Raw genomic sequence first — 19,594 nt, forward strand, 5'->3', positions numbered from 1 at the left:
AGATGGGCTATTGTAGGTGCTATACTGCATATTCCCATCCTTCAAGCCAACCTTGGTCATTATCACCCCATCTTTCCTAAGGTGCAGACTTTTACTGTACAATTATAGTGCTGGCACATCAACTAGACTGTGAAAGAGACAAGCTTTCTGCTCGTTAGGAAACCAAGACTGCACCAGGTCTCTACGCAGACACACACGCATTGCCACATTGAATACTGATCATGAGTGTGAATGCAGACTGAGGCCAATTCAAACTTGATGGACACCAGTGCAGTGTGTGCGCGCGCAAGGGAGGTTCATTTCTAATCAAATCATTGATGGATTTCGTTCCCAGATACAGGGAGATCAGCCTATTGTGGGAGAGCAATTTTAACCAGTACCATCCTTGGAGAAATCTAGGATAGTATGCAACATCAGTTTGACAACCTACCCAATTACACTCCCCAGAGAACGCAGTCAGGTGGGGTATCACTCCAGTGATCCATTAGGATTCCCGGCCAGTCAGTTAGATTAAAATCACTATATGTTTAAGATATGCAATATTTCAGAGAATGAGACAGTGTGTGCTGAGATCTGCTCTAGTGTGGTCCGACAGGGCTTTCCTTAGTCCCACAGCATTGTGAACAAAATCAGACAAAAGATCAGGCTTGGGGATTTACTAAAGTTGTGAGTGGGGTAACAGTTCAAAAGTATTCTCTACTGACAAAAAAAAATTAAAAATCTTTTGTAAGAAAATACAAATGATAAAATAAAGATGTTATGAGCATTTATACAACTGAATTAATCCAGCACCAAAGAAAAATTGGATGATTTTAAACAGATCATAAAACCTATTCTACATCTCAGAGGACTGGATGCCAGTACTGCGTCTATTGTGGTCTATTTTAAACAGGAGGTTGGAAAATCCTGGCTCTGCACATTAATAAATAAAGACAGCTCTTTGCAAGATTTTAACAAACACACGTTCTCTCCCCTGCAGCAAAACCCAATTTTTAAAATTTAACCAAACAGAATTTTGAATATTTGATATATCTATACATTTAATAGCTGAAATAAAAGCAGTAAAAGACTGGGATTCTCACTGAGTTGTATTCCCAAAGTAACACAGTTCAGTATTTCTAATGAAAGGTTCCTTTGGCCACTTGACAAGTCATTTCCACATCTACAGAATGTGATAGATCAAATTGTCAACCCCAACATATTCTGCTTTGAACTCAGGATATCGAAGACATCACTGTAAAATGAAACATGCTGGAGTTCAATGATTTCAACGTACAGCCTGTCCCGCTATTGTATAATTATTTCTTGTTTCACTCGTGCCTCAAGATGCAGAAGTTCTGGAGGGAGTTACATCTGCCTTTTCTCTTGGTCATTTAAGAAAATCTTGGTTTCCAGACTATTACAGGGAAAATAACCATTGTAATGTCAAGGATGAGATGATGGTCTGAGACTGGAGGAAGAGGTGACCCTATGTCCAGGTTCTATGACTATGAGGCAGAGCCACTTTCATTTAGTACGAGAAAGACTCCAGGAGTTTGAGAGTGAGAAGATGCTGGCTATTAGAATGAGAAATGTACAGGTGAAACTTTGTCTGGAGTCTCAATGAATCAGTCTTAGAGGTGAAAGGACAGCATGACAGTGTCCAGTGCTGATACTTCTATAAATACAAACCAACAAAACAGTGTGTGCAGTGCAATGGTAACAGAATGAAACTGCCCACTAATATCATCAAACTACACTGCATCTTCAAAATGAGTCAAGGCAGAGGACATCAAGGAGCAGGTTCATAATAAGCTCACATAAAACTTGTTTAGAGAAAAATAAATGCTTTATAAACCATGAGAGGCAAGATGGTTTGTGCAAAGCAGTGTTAGAACTTTCCGTTTGTCTTCAGTCTTGGTAAGGGTTCTGTTCTCAGCATGAACCAAACACACATTTCCTCAGGTGAATCAAGGCTGAATCCATTTCACTTTTTTTTAAAAAAAACAATCTGCATTTTAGCTTAACCAGTAGCTGACCAGGATCACCTGTACTGTCTCAGCATTTCACAAGCAGTATTCCAGCCTCTCAAATCCCTCGCCATAACGATCTTCCATTGTATTAGTATTCAAGCTCTGTGGGCAAGGTCTACAATTCCTAATCACAGAGCACTTCCAGCTCCAGGGTACAAAGAAACAATCAATTCTCTCCAAAGATAACAGCCAGATTGTAATTTTCTGTCTATTAAGCCATTCAGTGGGGGTGTTAACCTCACAGTGTAGCAATTTAAAACTACAGCTTTTCACCATTCTGATATCAGAAACTCTGATTATGTTATTTAAATTCCATCCCACACAATTGAATATTTGTCTTGTGAATGAAGAATTATAAATTATATTTATATTAAAAAGAGAGGGGGGCATAGCTGCCTATTCCACTAACTTCTGTCAGAGAGAAGAAAGGAAATTGGGTTCTGAAATGACAGCTTATTTCACCACAATTCAGTTTCTTGAAACTCTTACATTTCATAATGCGTTTAGAACTGAAGAAACTGCTTTCCTTCACAAATTAATGTGTATTTATTTTTGGAGAATAAAAATCGCAATAGATAATGTCACAGATCAGCCGGAGTGGTTAGCTGCCACACCCTCTCCTGGTCCCAAACGCCCAGTGACTGTTTCTCCTGGTCCCAGTGGGTCAAGTAGAAATTCAGTCCATTTCAAATATCAGCTTTTTACAAGGCAAAGCATCAGGTACTCATTTTAAAGATCTCCTTGCCATCTGAAGGTGCAGACTTGCACTGGCGTTGTTGGTTAGCCTCTGCTGCTTTCTTCATGTCTGACCCAACGCATTGAGGATGTTTCCAATGGTTTGGGGGGGGGGGGGGGGGGGGGGGGGGGGGGGCGCGGTGGGTTGTGGGATCTGGCTGATTACTCACCCTTCAACCCAGAGTACTGACCCCAACTGCTGTTCCAGCCGACAGCAGCTCACAGCACAGAGGATACCCAGGGCCTGCTAGAGTACGTGACTCTACACCACAAACAGCAACAAATATCGAAACAATGCCAAAGAATTCTATACCTTAACAGAAGTTTCAGTTAGCTGTAGTGGTTTAGAAAGATGTAAATTTAAAGAGCAAAAAGAATAACATTTTACAAAATGCAAACTTTCTGGTTTTGATGTGAAAAGCTAAGATTTAAGATTTGTAAACAATTTGCATTACATCTATTTAAGTCAAATACAGTACAATCATGTGCCCTGTGCTGGGGTGGTTATTGTCTGGCAATGGTCAGCTTAAATTGAAAAACATTTCAACCTTAACTTAGCTAAACGTACACAGAAAAGAATACAGTTAAAAACCAAAAGCAGTGACTAGTGCTTTAATCATTAAAAAAATAAGTCTTGTAGCCCATGAGCCATTCTGTAAATGCTCTCCTTCACTCTGTAGTGTCCAGATATATTCTCTCCTGCCATCACCTCCAAAGCAACAAGTTGGGGTGGTTACACTCTGTCCGTCCTGAATGTATCTTCTATCGCAGGGTCAGCCAAAACCAGATCTGGATCACTGAGCATGCTCAGTCCATCTAGGCTAAGTGGTTCGATCTTTAACTCATCGTCCAGTTGGAACTGGCCATCGCTGTCAAAGGTCATGTCTGGGACACCAGCCAGAGCACTGCTGATATCCTTGGACAGGCTCGGTGGAGAATCCCCTGAATGCAACAGAAGCAGACTTAAGTAACGGGCTGGCAGAGGATCGTACACTAAATTTACAAATCCACATCTTTACTGGCTGCTTTCTCTCTCACAGAAATGGTCCTGGTTCCCTGCTGACCTCAGTGGTGACTGAAAATGACCATCTTTTTTAACCAGGAATTCACGACCACATGGTTAGGGGAATAGCATAGATGTATTAAGGGGAAACGAGAGAAGCACAGCAGGAGAAAGGAATTGAAGGCTATGTCGACTTTCTCATCAATAGTTCAGGGTTGCTTTATCAATTAAAGGTGGTGCTTCACCAATAAATCCTGGAATGTATACAGCCTGCACTGCTCAGTAAGAATTAATAAGCCCAATAAAACCAACTTTCTCTTCCAAAACCTTGGTATCACAGACAATAGGAAAGAACTTAAACAAGGAATTAGATGGGTAAAAAGGGTCATGAAAAGTTATTAGCAAACAGGATTAAGGAGAATCCCAAGACTTTCTATACATATATAAAAAGCAAGAGGGTAGCCAGGGAAAGGACTGGTCCAGTCAAGGACAAAGGAGGGAATCTATGTGTGGAGCCAGAAGAGGTAGGCGAGGTCTTAAACGAATACTTTGTGTCAGTATTCGCCAAAGATAAGGAATTGGTGGAAGGTGATCTCAGGGAAGGGACTGTCGAGTTTACGGGCCAAGTTGCTATTAATAAGGAACAGGTGTGCATCTTAAAAAGCATTAAGGTAGATAAGTACCCGGGTCCTGATGGGATCTATCCCAGAATACTGAGGGAGGCGAGAGAACAAATTACTGGAGCACTGACAGACATCTTTGTATCCTCTTTGACCACAGGTGAGGTTTCAGAGGACTGGAGAATAGCCAATGGTGTCCCATTGTTTAAGAAGGGTAGCAGGGATAATCCAGGAAATTAAAGGCTTGAGAGTCTCACATCAGTGGTAGGGAATTTATTGGAAAAGATTCTCAGGGACAAGACCTATACGCATATAGAAGCGAATGGACTTATTAGCGACAGACAGCATGGTTTTGTGCAGATGGAGTTTAATCCGCAAAAATGTGAGGTGATGCATTTTGGAAGGTCAAGTACAGTTGGAAATTATACAGTGAATGGCAGAACCCTTAGGAGTATTGATATGCAGAGGGATCTGGGTGTGAAAGTCCACAGATCATTGAAGGTGGCAGTGCAGGTGGATAACTTAATAAAAAAGGTTTATGGCATGCTTGCCTTTATTAGAAGCAACATTGAGTATAAGGTTAGACAAGTTATGCTGCAGCTTTATACAACTTTAATTAGGCCACACTTGGAATATTGCGTTCTGGTCACCACCCTGTCAGAAGGATGTCGATTCTTTGGAGAGGGTACAGAAAAGGTTTACCAGGATGTTGCCTGGTATGGGGGATTTTAACTGTGAAGAAAGGTTGGATAGACTCGGTTTGTTTTCACTGTAACGCAGGAGATTGAAGGGCGACCTAATAGAAGTTTATAAGATTGTGAATGGCATGGATAGAGTGGAGGGTGGAGGGGTCAATTACTAGGGGGACACAGGTTCAAGGTGTGTGTGTCTGTCTGTGGGGGGGCGGTGGAAGAGAGAGAGAGAGAGTTTAAAAGAGATGTGACAGGCAGGTTTTTCGCACAAAGGGCGGTGCCTGGAACGCACTGCCAGAGGTGGTAGTGGAAGCAGACGCAACAGCAGCGTTCAGGAAAAACCTGGACAAATGCGTGAATAGGAAGGTAATAGAGGAATATGAATCCTGTAAGTGAAGACAGTTTTGGTATGGAAGGGCAAAATGTGGTGGCACAGGCTTGGAGGGCTGAAGGGCCTGTTCATGTGCTGTACTGCTCTTTGAAGAATATTCCTTTACCACCCAAACTCGTTCTGTAAAATTCTAATGAACCAAGGCAGTTCCTGAGAACATTCCTGACCTTAACGAGTGGTGAAATGAATTAATAGAACAGGCCATTCAGTCTCACTGTTATTTACTCTCCCCTCAAGCCTCTTTCCATTCCTTTTAATTTCATCCTAACAATATGGCCATCAACTTGAAATGTTTCCCTCTGCAGATGTTTCCCTCATTTCTGGCATTTTGTGTCTTTATTTCAGACTCTCAGAATTTGCAGTATTTTGCTTTTAGGTCTGTCAATGTAACACTGCTATTCTTTTCTTCCACGTGCATTTCCCTAGCTCCCCCCAGCCAGTGTTAGTGATGAGCTGCTCACCTGTTAAAATGATGTTGGGGATATTCCCGGTACAGGTGGAGTATGGCAGGTTGGGTTTCAGATGAGATGGGTCTTGCAGACTCCCAGTCAAACCCGCTGAGGAGGCCTGCGAGTAGTGCAGGCTGGGGCCTGGGTTATAGAAGCTGTTGCCACTCATTGCCAAGGAGCCGACTGGGTTTTCCAACATGTTGAACTGCTCCAGCTGTGGGAGATGGGGTGGAATGAGAGGAGGAAAGAAAAAAAGCTTCATAAATTTTACCTTTGTTGTAAGGGAGAGTTGTTAGTTTTCTCCAAATGTGGTATACAGCGGAAGTGTCCAAACTAAGGTTTTGAACTAAAGAGGCTCAAACAGTAGGCAACTCAGCACCATCTGTGCCTGCAATATGGCTCACTAATTTGGCCTGGTTCACCAACACATCAATTTCGATTCAGAACATCATGATCTGTCAGCTGTGGCTCAGTGCAAACTACGCCTGCCTCAGAGTTAGAACACTGTGGGTCCAACGATTAGAACATGGTAAAAATCTCAGAAGAATGTCCCAGTGCAGTATTGAAGGAGTGCTACACAGTCTGTGGTGCTGCCATTTGGGTAAGACATTAGATGGAGGACCATATGTTTTCTCAGGAGTATGTAAAAGATCCCATGGCATGTAGAAGAGGAGCAGGGAAGTTATCTCTGATGTCCTGGACAATTCTTGTCCCTCACCCATTATCACAAAAACAGAGCTCACCAGTACTGTTTGTGGAAGTTTTCTGTGCACCTGTTGGTTGCTGCTTTCCTTACATTACAATAGCAACCACATTTCAAAAGTACGTCATTGGTTGTAAAGCATTTTAGGTTCTGAAGGTTGTGAGCAGCATGGTTTAAGTATAAGTCTTATTTCTTTTATCAATAGTTAAAAATATAAACAGAGTAATGGATAGAGGGATTTAAAGTTTCCAGATTCCTTAGAACGAAGGCAAAATTTGGACAAACTTTATAGCAGTAAGATGAAACAAATACATTCCCCTGTGCAGGGGAATCAAAAATGTAAATTTTGATGGAAAATGGAGTCGAGAAGGTGGCTTGGGGAGGGAGACAGAACTTAATTTTAATTACTGCATATAGTTGAGTAATGGCTGATCTCACATACAAGTCAACCCCTGACTTTTAACAAAAAAGTCTAAACTTTGTACTTAACAGCCACTTTCAGAAGTGTGAACCTACTCATAGGAGAGCACACCAGTGAAAGGAGCTGCTGAATTCAATTAAACAAAAAACTCTTTGGCTCCTTTTTGCACTGTTGAGAGATTGGGTTGGATTTGACTCAGCAATTCTGTGAAAGCAAGTCAATGGGAGAGGGTGGTCCAAAATATTACCTGTGTAAAAGTGCAGTCCCTACTTCGTCTTTGAAATCAAACCTTTACCTGAGTACATGTGGTACCTTACACGGGGTGATGAAAGTAGGGAACAGACTTTACAGGGACATTTGTAAAAGTGTATCACTTATGCCTGAGATACAGAGGATCTGAAAGGTTCTGAGCTTTAGATCAAACAGGTGGAGTGCAGGGATCCCCCTCACTTTTCCAGTTTCCTCTGTTTGCCTCTGGGTGATCGCGAGAGAAGGGAATTACAGGTGAGCTGGGAGTGGCTTAAAAGGTCACAGAAATCACAACTAAAGGGCAGGCACTAAGGAGGTCCCCTGGTGCGAGCAGCAGATGACAGGGACATGAGGAGGGATTTCTTCTCTCCGATTCTGTAGAAAGCAGTGAAAGATGGGAGATTGAATATGTTCAAAGCTGAATAAGAACCGAAAGAACTGCGGATGCTGTAAATCAGAAACAAAAACAGAAGTTGCTGGAAAAGCTCAGCAGGTTAGGCAGCATCTGTGAAGAGCAATCAGAGTTAACCCAAAACGTTAACTCTGATTTCTCTTCACAGATGCTCCCCTCCGGGGAGGGAGTTAAAACCACAGTCAGATCAGCTATGATCTTGTTGAATGGCAGGGCATGTTTGAGGGGCCAAATGACATCCTCCATCTCCTCCTAATTTGAAGGTTCTAACCCCAAGATGCTCTTTTGAATTAATTGAGTGAAGGTCTAACAGTGATTTACAGCAAACACTGCTCACAGACTGATGGATGAATACATGAATACAAGTATAAACACAAGTCAGTGGTGGAGATGACTAATGATCAATGAAGACGGAGAGGATCACATTGTACTCCAATCACAAGTTTACACCTCTGTATAAAATATTTAGCATACCATAACCCGATCCCATTCTGATATCCCTAGACTGCTGGGGATCTCCATAGGTCTGTGGATGGCAAACTTCCATACCTGCTGTGACAACGGCTTGGTGTTTCTGGCAACTAAGTGCTGCCCAAAACATGGATCACTGAAGACGTTTTCCAATGAGTCATTCTGCCAAATAGCAACAAAGTGGAGATAAAGGACAGTGCATGAATCTAACAATATTGCATCTAATCTACTCCTGTGTTAACACATTAACACAAGACAAGGTTAATTTACATAAACAGCCATATATATTTTTAAATATATATTATATTTAGACAATGATAATTCCAACTGGTTTCATTAACACCGAGCACATACAGACAGATCTAGGTTAGTTACTCCTATCATTCTGGGTATTAATTAGGATACTCTTTCTGCGTTATACATGGATTCGCTACCTGCAGATCCACGTACCTGCTAGATCAACCTGATTTTCTTTTCCCCTAATGGATTTCTCAGTTCATTATGATAGCTAAGAGTTTCTATTATAGTGCTATCCATGATTTTGTGATACCCAGGGAAGGTGCATGCCCCTATACCCTGTGGATAATGATGATTTAGTGCAAACAAAACAATGATTCTACATCTGTTCGAAAACGGTCTGGTGAAAGGCTTTTTTCTGACAACCAAGAGTCAGGAACCTGCTGTTGCATTCACCCATTGGGGGCTTAATTAAACCCAATCTTGAGAGTTGCTGGAGATAGTCTCGCTCGATCCTGAAAGAGTTAATGACAGCCAAATCCTTGACAGCTCTGACTTCAAGCAGGTGATAGAGAATTTTAAATTGTCCACATGCAGGGTGACCTCTGAGCTCTTCAGGCAGCATCAGGAATGTGTCAGGGCAGGCACAGAGTGCTTCCGCTGGTCAGGGAGTCTCAGGACAAGGGGTCAATCATTTAAGACTGAGTTGAGGAGAAATTACTTGTGAATATATTAAATTCTCTATTCCAGCCTGTGGTGAACTTCCATCATTGAGTATATTTAAGGCTGGAATAGACAGATTTTTGGTCTTATGAAATCAAAGGATATGGGGAGCGGGCAGGAAGGGGCGAGTTGAACCACAGGTCAGCGATGATTGTTTTAAACAGTGCAGCAAATCTAACAGGACATAAGGTCTGCTCCTGCTTCACGCTGAGTTTAGATTTTAAATCTGAAACAATGAGATTAGAGTAAAATAGCTCGAAAGTGAGCCTACAGATAGGGTGTCAGTAACGCAGTTATCAGACTCCTCCATCAGACTGTTGTTCTTCTCTACCTCTTTAGCCTCCTCCAGTCCTTCAAGATCCCCACACCTCTCCGATATCTCAGCTGCTTCCCTCATTTCTGTTGCTTCACCACTGACTCCCACAGCTTCAGCTGTCTGAGCCCCAATCTTGGAAACACCCTCATTACCCTCTGCCATTCTCAATTCTCCTAAGATGCTGCTCATTTTACACCTCATATGGCTTGGAGAATCTTATTTTATTTGATAATTCACCTTTAAAAAGCCCTGGGATGTTGTACTCTGTAAATGTTGCTATATAAATTTAAGAGGTTTTTGCTCTTTCTTCATAAAGAAATTTGCAAGTTCTCTGATTGCACTGTGAAAACTTTAAATTATTTATCCATGTACTTTTGAGAAATAATCTAGTGCGCTGATAAGTACTTACATCGATGGAGATATTAATAAATTAAGTGAATAGGTAGAATAGTAGTAAATGGATTTCAAAATAGGCAACTCTGAAATTTAGAACCGAGTATTTTCAAACAATGTAAAACAAGAAGCAGTGAAGGCCCAGATAGACTAAATCATAGAATCCTTACAGTGTGGAAGCAGGCCATTTGGCCCATCCAGTCCACACTGACCCTCTGAAAAGCATCCCATCGAGACCCACCCACCTACCCAATCCCCATAACCCTGCATTTCCCATGGCTAATTCACCTAGCCTGCACATCTTTGGACTGTGGGAGGAAATCCATGCAGACACAGGGAAAATGCGCAAACTCCACACAGACAGGTGCCCGAGGGTGGAATCAAGCCTGGGTCTCTGGCGCTGAGAGGCAGCAGTGTTAACGCCTACTGAGCCATCATGCCGCCCAAAGTTCAGGTACATTGATCACTCAAACATCATAAACAAAGAGACAAATGAAATGCTGGCCTTTATCTCAAAATGATGGCCAGAATGCAAGAGGGAAGAAGGCATGCTTCAGCTTTACAAAGGCCTGGTTAGCCCACATTTGGAGTTATGGGCACCAGACACGCAAAACATGTATTAATGAAATAAATATATAAAAGAAGAAAGTTGAACAGAAACATTCGACCATATGCCATATCAAACTTGCGCTACTGTTCAATATGATCACGACTCTCCTTACACCACACCTTCATTTTCCCCACCTGTTTTCCATATCCCTCAATTCCCTAAGAACTGAAAATGCGGCTCTCCCAGTTTGAATATATTCATTCGTACAGCATCCACCTTGAGTCAGAGAATCTAATAGATTTACAACCTTTTCCAAGAGAAGTAATTTCTCCTTATTCTTGAGACTGTGCCCCCTGTTTTAGATCCCCCAAGCAGCGAAAACACTCCCTCAGACAGGTTGAGCTGATCAGTTCACAGGCTACTCAATTTTGATCCAATGACTGAACACTTACGGTGGGAGAGTGAAGCTCGATTGGTGATTGTTGAGAGAGGTGATGAAGAGGAGACACTGGTGACTGTCCCTGTGGATGCTGCACTTTGTGTTGGGATTGGTGCAGTTGCTGATAGAGGGGATAAGGTGGCAGGTGTTCCATGGTCATGTTACTTGTATCCAAGGCAACCCCCTGTGAACCAAATGGCAGAATTAGACTGTATCTTGGGAACAGAAATGACTGGCTTCTCTCTCAGTCTCTGATCGGGTTATCTGTACACAGTATCACTTGTAACAGCCCAAGGAAAGTCAGTCCCGAACATGTGCATCATATTTGGCTATTTCTGCTTCTGCACCCCCCAACAGACTGGCAGCTCTTTTAAATGAGAATGATGCATCGCTCCATTTCCCCTGTCCAGCTGGGAGCTCACTGTTAAGACAGGGCTGGTGCAGTGTTCCAGATCCAGCAGTGCGACAGAAAACCAGTACCTCCCTACTCAACATTTCACAGAAAAAGAAACTGAAATGAGGTGGCAACAAGCAATGAACTTAGCACGGTTTCAGTACAATCCAAATGGCTTTTTATCTGAAAGCCCGGTCCATTGGGTGGAAATTGGCTGCACTGCACATGTTTGTACTATACCAAGTCTCACCAAATGGCCTATCCAATCCGCTCCATAGAACCTGCTCCTTGGGCCACATCTCCATTTTACCGCCTGCTCCTGCAAAATGTGGCAATGTTTGTTAGAGTTTGGTACAAGCAGCTGCTGGCTCTGATGATCTAGGCTGAATTAACGAAACGGGCAACACAGAGACATGAAGTGCACGGAACCAGGGGTCACAGTCTGAGGGTTTGGGGTAGACAATTTAACATGGAGATGAGGAGACATTTCTTCACCCAAAGAGTGGTGAGCCTGTGGAATTCATTACCACAGGAAGCAGTTGATGCCAAAATATTGAATGTATTCAAGAGGCGGCTCGATATAGCACTTGGAGCGAATGGGATCAAGGGTTATGGGGAGAAGGCAGGACTGGGCTATTGAGTTGGACGATCAGCCATGATCGTGATGAATGGCAGAGCAGGCTCGAACGGTCGAATGGCCTCCTCCTGCTCCTACCTTTGATATTTCTACGTTTGCTAGTTATCAGCAACAGGGAGCTAGTTTTTTAAAAAAATTCTTTGATGGCATGTGGGCATCACTGCTTTGGCAGCATTTCTTGTCCATCTTTAACTAGTTAATAGTGAACCGCATTGCTGTGGATCTGGAGTCACATTTTGGTCAGACCAGGTAACAATGGCAGATTTTCTTCCCTAAAGGACATAAATGAACCAGATGAGTTTTTCCAACAATTGACAGTGGTTTCGTTAGAATCTCACATCTAGATTTTTATTGAATTCAAATTCCACTTTTTGCCATGGTGAGATTCAAACTCAGGGCCCGACATTTTCTGGGTCTCTGGATTAATAATCTCGTGATAATATCACTAGGGTCACCGCCTCGCAGGGTGATTGCCTGACCAACCAGGGCACTGAGTTCAATGGAAGGACACTTGTTCCTGCTGTCTAGATCAGGCAACCCAGCACAGACTCGCAAACGAGACTTTAGCAATATACCAAAGCTGCTCCATTATCATCAATGGGGAGGCAATTTAATGACACCCCTTGTCCACTGGAGCCACATTTAAGGACACTCCATCACTCTTACTTGTGCAATCGAAGACAGCGTTGGTGACATGGTTGGTGAGAACTGTTTGCTCATGGACCTTCGAGGCTCCATCCCTGGCGAGAGTGTTAGTGGACTGACCGGTGTTTGCCGTCGTCGTGGCGAGCTCTTCAAGGCAGTTGGGATTGATGGGTTGCTTAGCGATGACCGCAATGAGGAGTGGATGGAGGGGTTGCTGAGGGAGTGGTTGTTTAAAGGAGACTGCAGCACGGAGTTGCTGAGTGAAGCCTGTATCGATGGGTTACTCAGAGAGCTGTGCAAAGACGTGGACAAACCTAGAAAAGGAGAGAAAAGAAATGAATCAAACAAATGAAATGGTTTTGATAATAAACCATCCACATGTGGAATGCATCACTTGGGAGGGAAGTGGGAGCTATTCAATACTAACTTTCAAAAGGTATATTTAAATATTTAGAAAGGAACATTTTGTACGGGGAAAGAGTGGGGGAGGAGCAGACTTAATTGGAATGATCTATAGTTTAAGAGCCCAGGAACAATGGGCTGATTGGCCTTCTCCTGTGCAGTGTAATTCTAACGTTTTCAATAAATACAGTTACACAAGATGAAGGCATCTACATTAACTTGTCAGTGACTTGGTAAATATATTGTCAATGTCGAATTGAATTGTACACACTCAAAGGCACCTGGTTGAATTGTCAGTATGTGCTGAATTAATTGCCAAGAGAGGTATGATTATCCATTTCACTAATTGTGAGCCCCCAGTGGGAGGAGAATGGGGAACCTTCCAGGGTTCTCACCTCTATGCAGTAACCAATGCGGATTTGTGGTCATCAGACAGGGCTGTGATATCTTGCACAGTCATAGTCTCTCACTGATGGTGCTCAGGTGAGGTTTTTAACATGCAGGTTCAGTTGGCAGTTAGGAAGGCAAATGCAATGTTAGCATTCACTTTAAGATAGCTAGAATACGAGAGCAGAGATGTACTGCTGAAGCTGTATAAGGATATGGTCAGACCCCATCGGGAATATTGCGAACAGTTTTGTGCCCCATATCTAAGGAAGATGAGCTGGCATTGGAGGAGGTCCAGAGGAGGTTTTCAAGCATGATCCCAGGGATAAAGGGCTTGTCATGTCGGGAGCAATTGAGCACTCTGGGTCTATACTTGATGGGTATTGTGGATGGGGCAGGGCGATCTGATTGAAACTTACAGAATACCAAGAGACTTGGACAATGTGGGTGTTTCTGCCAGGACAGACTAGGACCCAAGTGCACAGCCTTAGAGTAAAGGGACGACTCTTTAGAACTGAGATGAGGAGGAATTTCTTCAGCCGGAGATTGGTTAATCTGTGGAACTCATTGCCACAAAGGGCTGTGGATGCCACATTATTGAGTGTACTCAAGACAGAGCTAGATAGGTTCTTGATTAGTAAGGGTATCAAGGGTTACAGGGAGAAGGCAGGAGAAGAGGGTTGAGAAACTCATCAGCCATGATTGAATGGCAGAGCAGACTCGATGGGCCGAATGGCCTAATTCTGCTCTGATATCTTATGGTCTTACAGGTTGCAGAGTATAACTGATGCTCCTTGCGAAATGGCAGGGAGCTAAGCTACACAATTCCAGGTGGACATCGATGCTGATTTCCTGCACCTCCTTCAATATGTGGCCAGTTTCCAGGAGTTGCTGAGTATGTTTTGTGATTCCAGGTTGAACTTTGTCCTGCTCTCAAACTCCACAGGCCTAGGGGCAATATCGATGGTAGAAGTGTTCTCCTGGCTGAGATACTGGGAATTGAACCAGATGCTTCCTAGTCCATTTATCTGCCAGACCTTAGGACTTCTGCAATACAGCTTTGCTTGTCAGCAAATCCCTACTCATACACCAATGTGACTTACAATTTATAAGAAAAACAATGAAAAGCAACCATTAAAGCAGAATCAAATCAAAACTGCACAAATCGCTCCCTCACCTTGAGAGTTGCTGATGCCCAGTTGTGTCATTGTAGCAGCCAAGTTGCTGGTGCTGCTTCCTCCACTGATATTGGGGAAGTTGCTGTCTTCAGGGTCCAGGGGGGTTGGCAGAGGCGATGGGAAGTGAAGATTTGTGAGGTCTGGCAGAGAGCCTCCTGTGTTTAGTGACCCTTGAAAATGTAACAACCCGACATTCTGGTCTGGGGATGGATAGATGCTTGGAGGGAATCAGAACACAAATAAAAAGCTTGCAGTTTTTTTTCTGAAATTACATGCAAAAGCACTTTGTGGACAAATTTATTTTTCAATGAAATGCCTACAGCAACTATTTCAGCAGATATTTCTCACACAGCAAGATGCCAAAGACAGTGAGACAAATGAGCAGTTGATTTGCTTTTGGTTAATGTAGCATTTCCCTCCAGGATGCAGCGCATTTTTAGTATGACATTGTGAATGTTAGCCTTGATTTTACATACAACCCACAGAATGTGGCTTGAATCCATAATCTGTTGGAGTAGAGGTTACCACCAACAACAACACACTCAAAACAGACATTATAATAAAACCCAGTGCAAGAATAAATATGGTACAGAACACTTTTGTTTGAAAATGTAGTGATTTTACTGATTACTATGGAAATGTTTGGCTGGAATTTGTGACAGACTAGTCATTCTATGTCAAAATAAGGCATTTTCACCACGTGTTTTCTCACATATTATGATGTCATTGGTTTATGACGTTTACCAAGTTGAACTAGGTGGCAAACAGGCTCCTAATGGGTTCCAACTACTGCCCTTTTATCTTTAGCCTCAGGTATGTTGTGCCACAGGACACATTTTGGGAGGGATACTGAGTGAGGATTTCATAGCAAGACCAATGAAGCATCCCATTTCACTGCAAAGCTTGGCACATGTAAATTATTCTGGCAAACACAATGGCAGCAAGATCCCACATATATTCCCTTATCACCAAATTGTTTCAGTGTGGAAGGCCAGGCTTATCTGCACCAGGTCTATGAGCATTTTAACTTGGTGAAAATCTGTCTTTTCTCCAAACTCTGCATTGATTCAAGTTAAATAATCATCTAATGCCCTCTTCAACTGAACCTGGTTGAATGGTTAGCACTGCTGCCTCACAGCACTAAGGACCTGGATTCAATTCCACCCTCGGGTGACTGCCTGTGTGGAGTCTGCACATTCTCCCCGTATCTATGTGGCTTTCCTCCAGGTGCTCTCGTTTCCCTCCCATGGTCCAAAGAAATGCAGGTTATGCCATGCTAAATTGCCCATAGTGTCCAGGGATGTGCAGGCTAGGTAGATTAGCCATGGTAAATGCAGGGTTACAGGGATGGAGGAGGGGTTGGGGGTCTGATGGGATGCTCTTCGGAGGGTCAGCATAGACTTGATGGGCTGAATGGCCAGCTTCCACACTGTGGGGATTCTATGATGCCTACATCCTCGCAGACAGTGCATTCCAGAGCATAATTATTTGCTGCGTGATAGATTTTTCTCACCTCATGTTTGCTTCTTCTGCAAAGCACTTTAAAACAGTGCTGTCTGGTTCACCGCCCTTTTGAGCAGGAACACTATCAAAACTCCACTGAGCCTTCCTTTTTTCAAGAAAACCAGTCCCAAATTTGTCAACCTTTCCTTATAGTTGAGGGGTCTCATCCCTGAAGTCATTCTTGCAAATCACCTCTGCTCTCTCACCAACGTGTTCACATCCTTCCTAAAGTGTGATACTCAGCACTGTACACAATACTCCAGCTGAGATTCAACCTGTGTCTGACACAAGTTCATCCTAACTTCCCTGCTCTCACAATCTATGCCCCTATTAATGAAGCTTTTAATACTGTATGCTTTAATAACAGCTCTCTCTGCCTGTCCTACAACCTTTAATGACTCGTGCTCCTGCATACCCTTTAGAACTATACCCTTCATTTTATGCTGTCTCTCCATGTTCTTTATATGCAAGTATATCATCTCATTCCTTTCCACATTCAGCTTCATCTGCCACCTACGTGCCCACTCCACCAACTTGTCAATATCATTTTCAAGTTCTGCATTGTGCTCCTCCTTATTTATAATGCTGCAAAATTTGATGTTGTCTGCAAACTTTGAAACTGTTCCCTACAAACTGAAGTCTAGACTTTTTACATATATCAGGAAAAGGGAGGGTCCCACTACTGACCCGTTCCATCAGTGGCTGATTTGTTCTGGGTAAGGGAAGAAGTGTAGGGTCAGGAAAGGCGACAAGACCAATCTAAGGAGTCGAAATCCACTTACCTGATGCCAGGAACTTCACAAGACTTGGGACGCGACAACAGCGATTGAACCTGAGGAACAAAGCAAGCAAAATAAAAACCCCTCACAAACCTGATACATCAGCTCTGCAAGGCGAGCTTCACCAGTTCAACCTATCAGCCACAGTGGAGAAGAAACCAACATCAAGACTTAAAAAAACGCAAGGGAAAAAGGAGCACTCACTGCTGCCGGTCTTCACTTCAGGTCATTAACAAGAAAGCAGCATGCACCTTAGATCCTTGATTTACAAACAACCTGGTTTAGAACCCCTTTAATTAAAGCACTCTATTATACAGGAAATAATGCTGGACAGAGCTGGCGTTAGAAACAGCAACAAGACAGGTTAAGCAGTAAATAAAAACATATACACACATTGGCAAAAATCTGAAAAAGGTCAGAAACACACAGCAGGCCAGTTTGCATCTGCACTAAGCGAAGACCAATATTTCTCAGTGTCTGTAGGTTTCCAGTATTTTTTGCAATTTATTAGTATGTAAACCTTTTAAAAAATGTAATGTTTTGCACTAATTGCTGAAGTTATCTGCAAACAACCGGTCTCTGCTTTCATCCTAAACACTTCTCTTCCACCCAATGTTCCCAAATCCTAACAAAGTTCAGCTGCTGCAATAAATCTGGGGAGGCTTATTTGGTAGCTAACGTCCTAAGCAAGAGAGAAAGGATGAGGCCACTCAGCCCTCTGTGTCTGTTTCTAGATTCAGTGAGGCTATTGATGATTTGGGAAGTCACAGTATAAAACTAATGTCACCGGACTAATAATCTAGCACCCCAGGCTAATGCCCTGGGCTAATGGGTTCGAATCCCACCATACATGGTAAAATGTGAATTCAAATAAAAACCTGTAATTAAAAAAAATGGGGATCATGGTCAACTGTTGTACAAACCCATCTGATTCACTAAAGTCCTTTAGAGAAGGAAATTCCCCATCATTACCTGGTCTGGCCTATACGTGATGCCAGTCCCACAGCAAATGTGGATGACTATTAACTGCTCTCCGAGCAAATTAGGGATGGGCAACTAATGCTGGCCCAGCCAGCAATGCAAATATCCCATGAGCGAATAAAAAAAAGTAACCATGTTTTCCTGCCTTGGTCCATTTTCAATAATACCCTTAACTAATTTTAAAAAGCTTGCTGACATGCACTGGATTCCTTCCTTGTCCCTGGTCTCGAAGGAAGGAGCAGGGATTCTGAGATAAAATGGCTATTTAATTCAAAGTTGAGGCTTAGCACAGACATTTATATGTCAGGTTTGTAACCCTTAATGGCAGAATTAAAACCGTCAAAAATGCCAACATTTCATAACCATTTTGCAAGTCTAATTTGTGTAAAATCTGAGCGTTTTCACAGCTGAGGTATCAGCAGCGAATGGGAACGGTGACAAAAACAGAGCATGGAATTGTGGAATCGAAAAGAAAGATGCAGAAAACTGAAGCAGGGGTCATGTGCTTGCTAAAACCAGTTATACTGCAATCTGCCACTCACCTTCTTTGCTTCCCACAGCTGTTTGGGTAAAGGTTTGTTCAGCTTTAAGAGACTGTCTTCATTTGTCAGGACTGGGAATGAAAAGACTGAATAAAAAGCAGTAATCTATTAATAATGCAATGAGGATGGTGAAAAAATAGGATTGGAAACAAAAACAAAACTCTTAAGGAAAACAAAGCTAAATGATTAGGATAATATGAAATCATTTCATAATCGAACATTGAATCGATTACTGAAATAATTAATCGATCACTGTTATCGATTAACTAGAAGCCCAGGCTCTGCTTAACTTAATATGGATTTTTTTGGGTTATGATTAGGGTTAAGTTGAAAGCTTACACATTGACAGAGCTCCATTAAGTTTATAGCATCCCTTTAGTATCTGATTTACAAGTGCTTCACACACACAGAAAAAAACAATTCTTTAAAGATGAGAAAGATACCAGTTTTAAACCTTTCAGAAACACAGGACTTCTGTGAGTGCAAGGATTAAATGAGGAGAGCCAAACTAGCAGATCACTTCAGCAATTTTGACAGGAACGTAATCTGGGACTGCCAGGGATCTTTCTGTTGAAAGTCTTCAGTAACAGGATAAAGCAAAATCTGAAAGTGGCTATTCCAAAGTAGGTAAACTGCAACAAGCTATTAACTAGAGTTTTAGATAATGCTTCTCCTTCTCCTCTGAAAGTACTACTCCTTTGTTAAGCTTGCAATCCAAGCATACTGACAATCTTCTTATACCTTGTTAAAATAACATTATATTGAGCCTACAGAACAGAAACAGGCCATTCACTTAGTAATGTATTGGGTGTTGCTGTGTGACCAAGGAGACCATTGACAACCTGGGCTATTCTGATCAAAGACACAGAAACGCTTATTCCACTTCTTACTAACAACATGAATCTGGATGAAAAAACCTTCAGCAATTGGACTTCAGCAATGTTACCAACTCACATCACACATTCCTTTTAAATAAACCTAGAACAAAATTCCCAGTTCATCATCAACCTGACATCTGGTAGCAGAAACAAATTAAATTCACAGATCAGGAACAAGTTTAAAAGTGGGATTCAACCATTTCCAAACTGCCTAGGGGCTGATCATGACCTGTTTATAATATTTCCAACACCTGAAATGATTTCAGGCTGCATGTGGACTTACAACAAAACAGATTCAGTTTGATTTGAACTCACCTTCTCCCAGACTGTCCATCTCATCACAATAATTTACTGTAAAAGTAAAGAGGACACAATCACATAACTGAACGTCAACCTGAAAACTCAGTCAGAAAGTGGCTGACATCATTTCAATCCCAGATAGAATTTGGTCT

General features: G+C 42.3%; 1 protein-coding gene across 3 annotated transcripts in view; it reads right to left on the reverse strand.

Moving 5' to 3' along the window:
* Positions 1-3,326: 3,326 nt before the first annotated feature.
* Positions 3,327-19,594, reverse strand: part of crtc3 (CREB regulated transcription coactivator 3) — a 69,086-nt gene continuing 52,818 nt past the window's right edge. For 2 of the 3 annotated variants that reach the window (XM_020522382.2, XM_020522380.2), the window contains 9 exons: positions 19,458-19,493; positions 18,265-18,350; positions 16,745-16,794; positions 14,459-14,676; positions 12,514-12,806; positions 10,830-11,000; positions 8,162-8,320; positions 5,915-6,116; positions 3,327-3,689 (listed from right to left, as the gene is read on the reverse strand). In XM_020522382.2, the coding sequence (XP_020377971.1) occupies positions 3,481-3,689; positions 5,915-6,116; positions 8,162-8,320; positions 10,830-11,000; positions 12,514-12,806; positions 14,459-14,676; positions 16,745-16,794; positions 18,265-18,350; positions 19,458-19,493 (1,424 nt within the window). In that variant the 3' untranslated portion in view covers positions 3,327-3,480. The remainder of the gene's footprint in view (positions 3,690-5,914; positions 6,117-8,161; positions 8,321-10,829; positions 11,001-12,513; positions 12,807-14,458; positions 14,677-16,744; positions 16,795-18,264; positions 18,351-19,457; positions 19,494-19,594) is intronic. The other variant, XM_020522383.2, reaches the window with a different exon arrangement.

The sequence above is a fragment of the Rhincodon typus genome, chromosome 36, assembly GCF_021869965.1.
Source record: "Rhincodon typus isolate 14 chromosome 36, sRhiTyp1.1, whole genome shotgun sequence".
Classification (NCBI taxonomy): Eukaryota; Metazoa; Chordata; class Chondrichthyes; order Orectolobiformes; family Rhincodontidae; genus Rhincodon; species Rhincodon typus.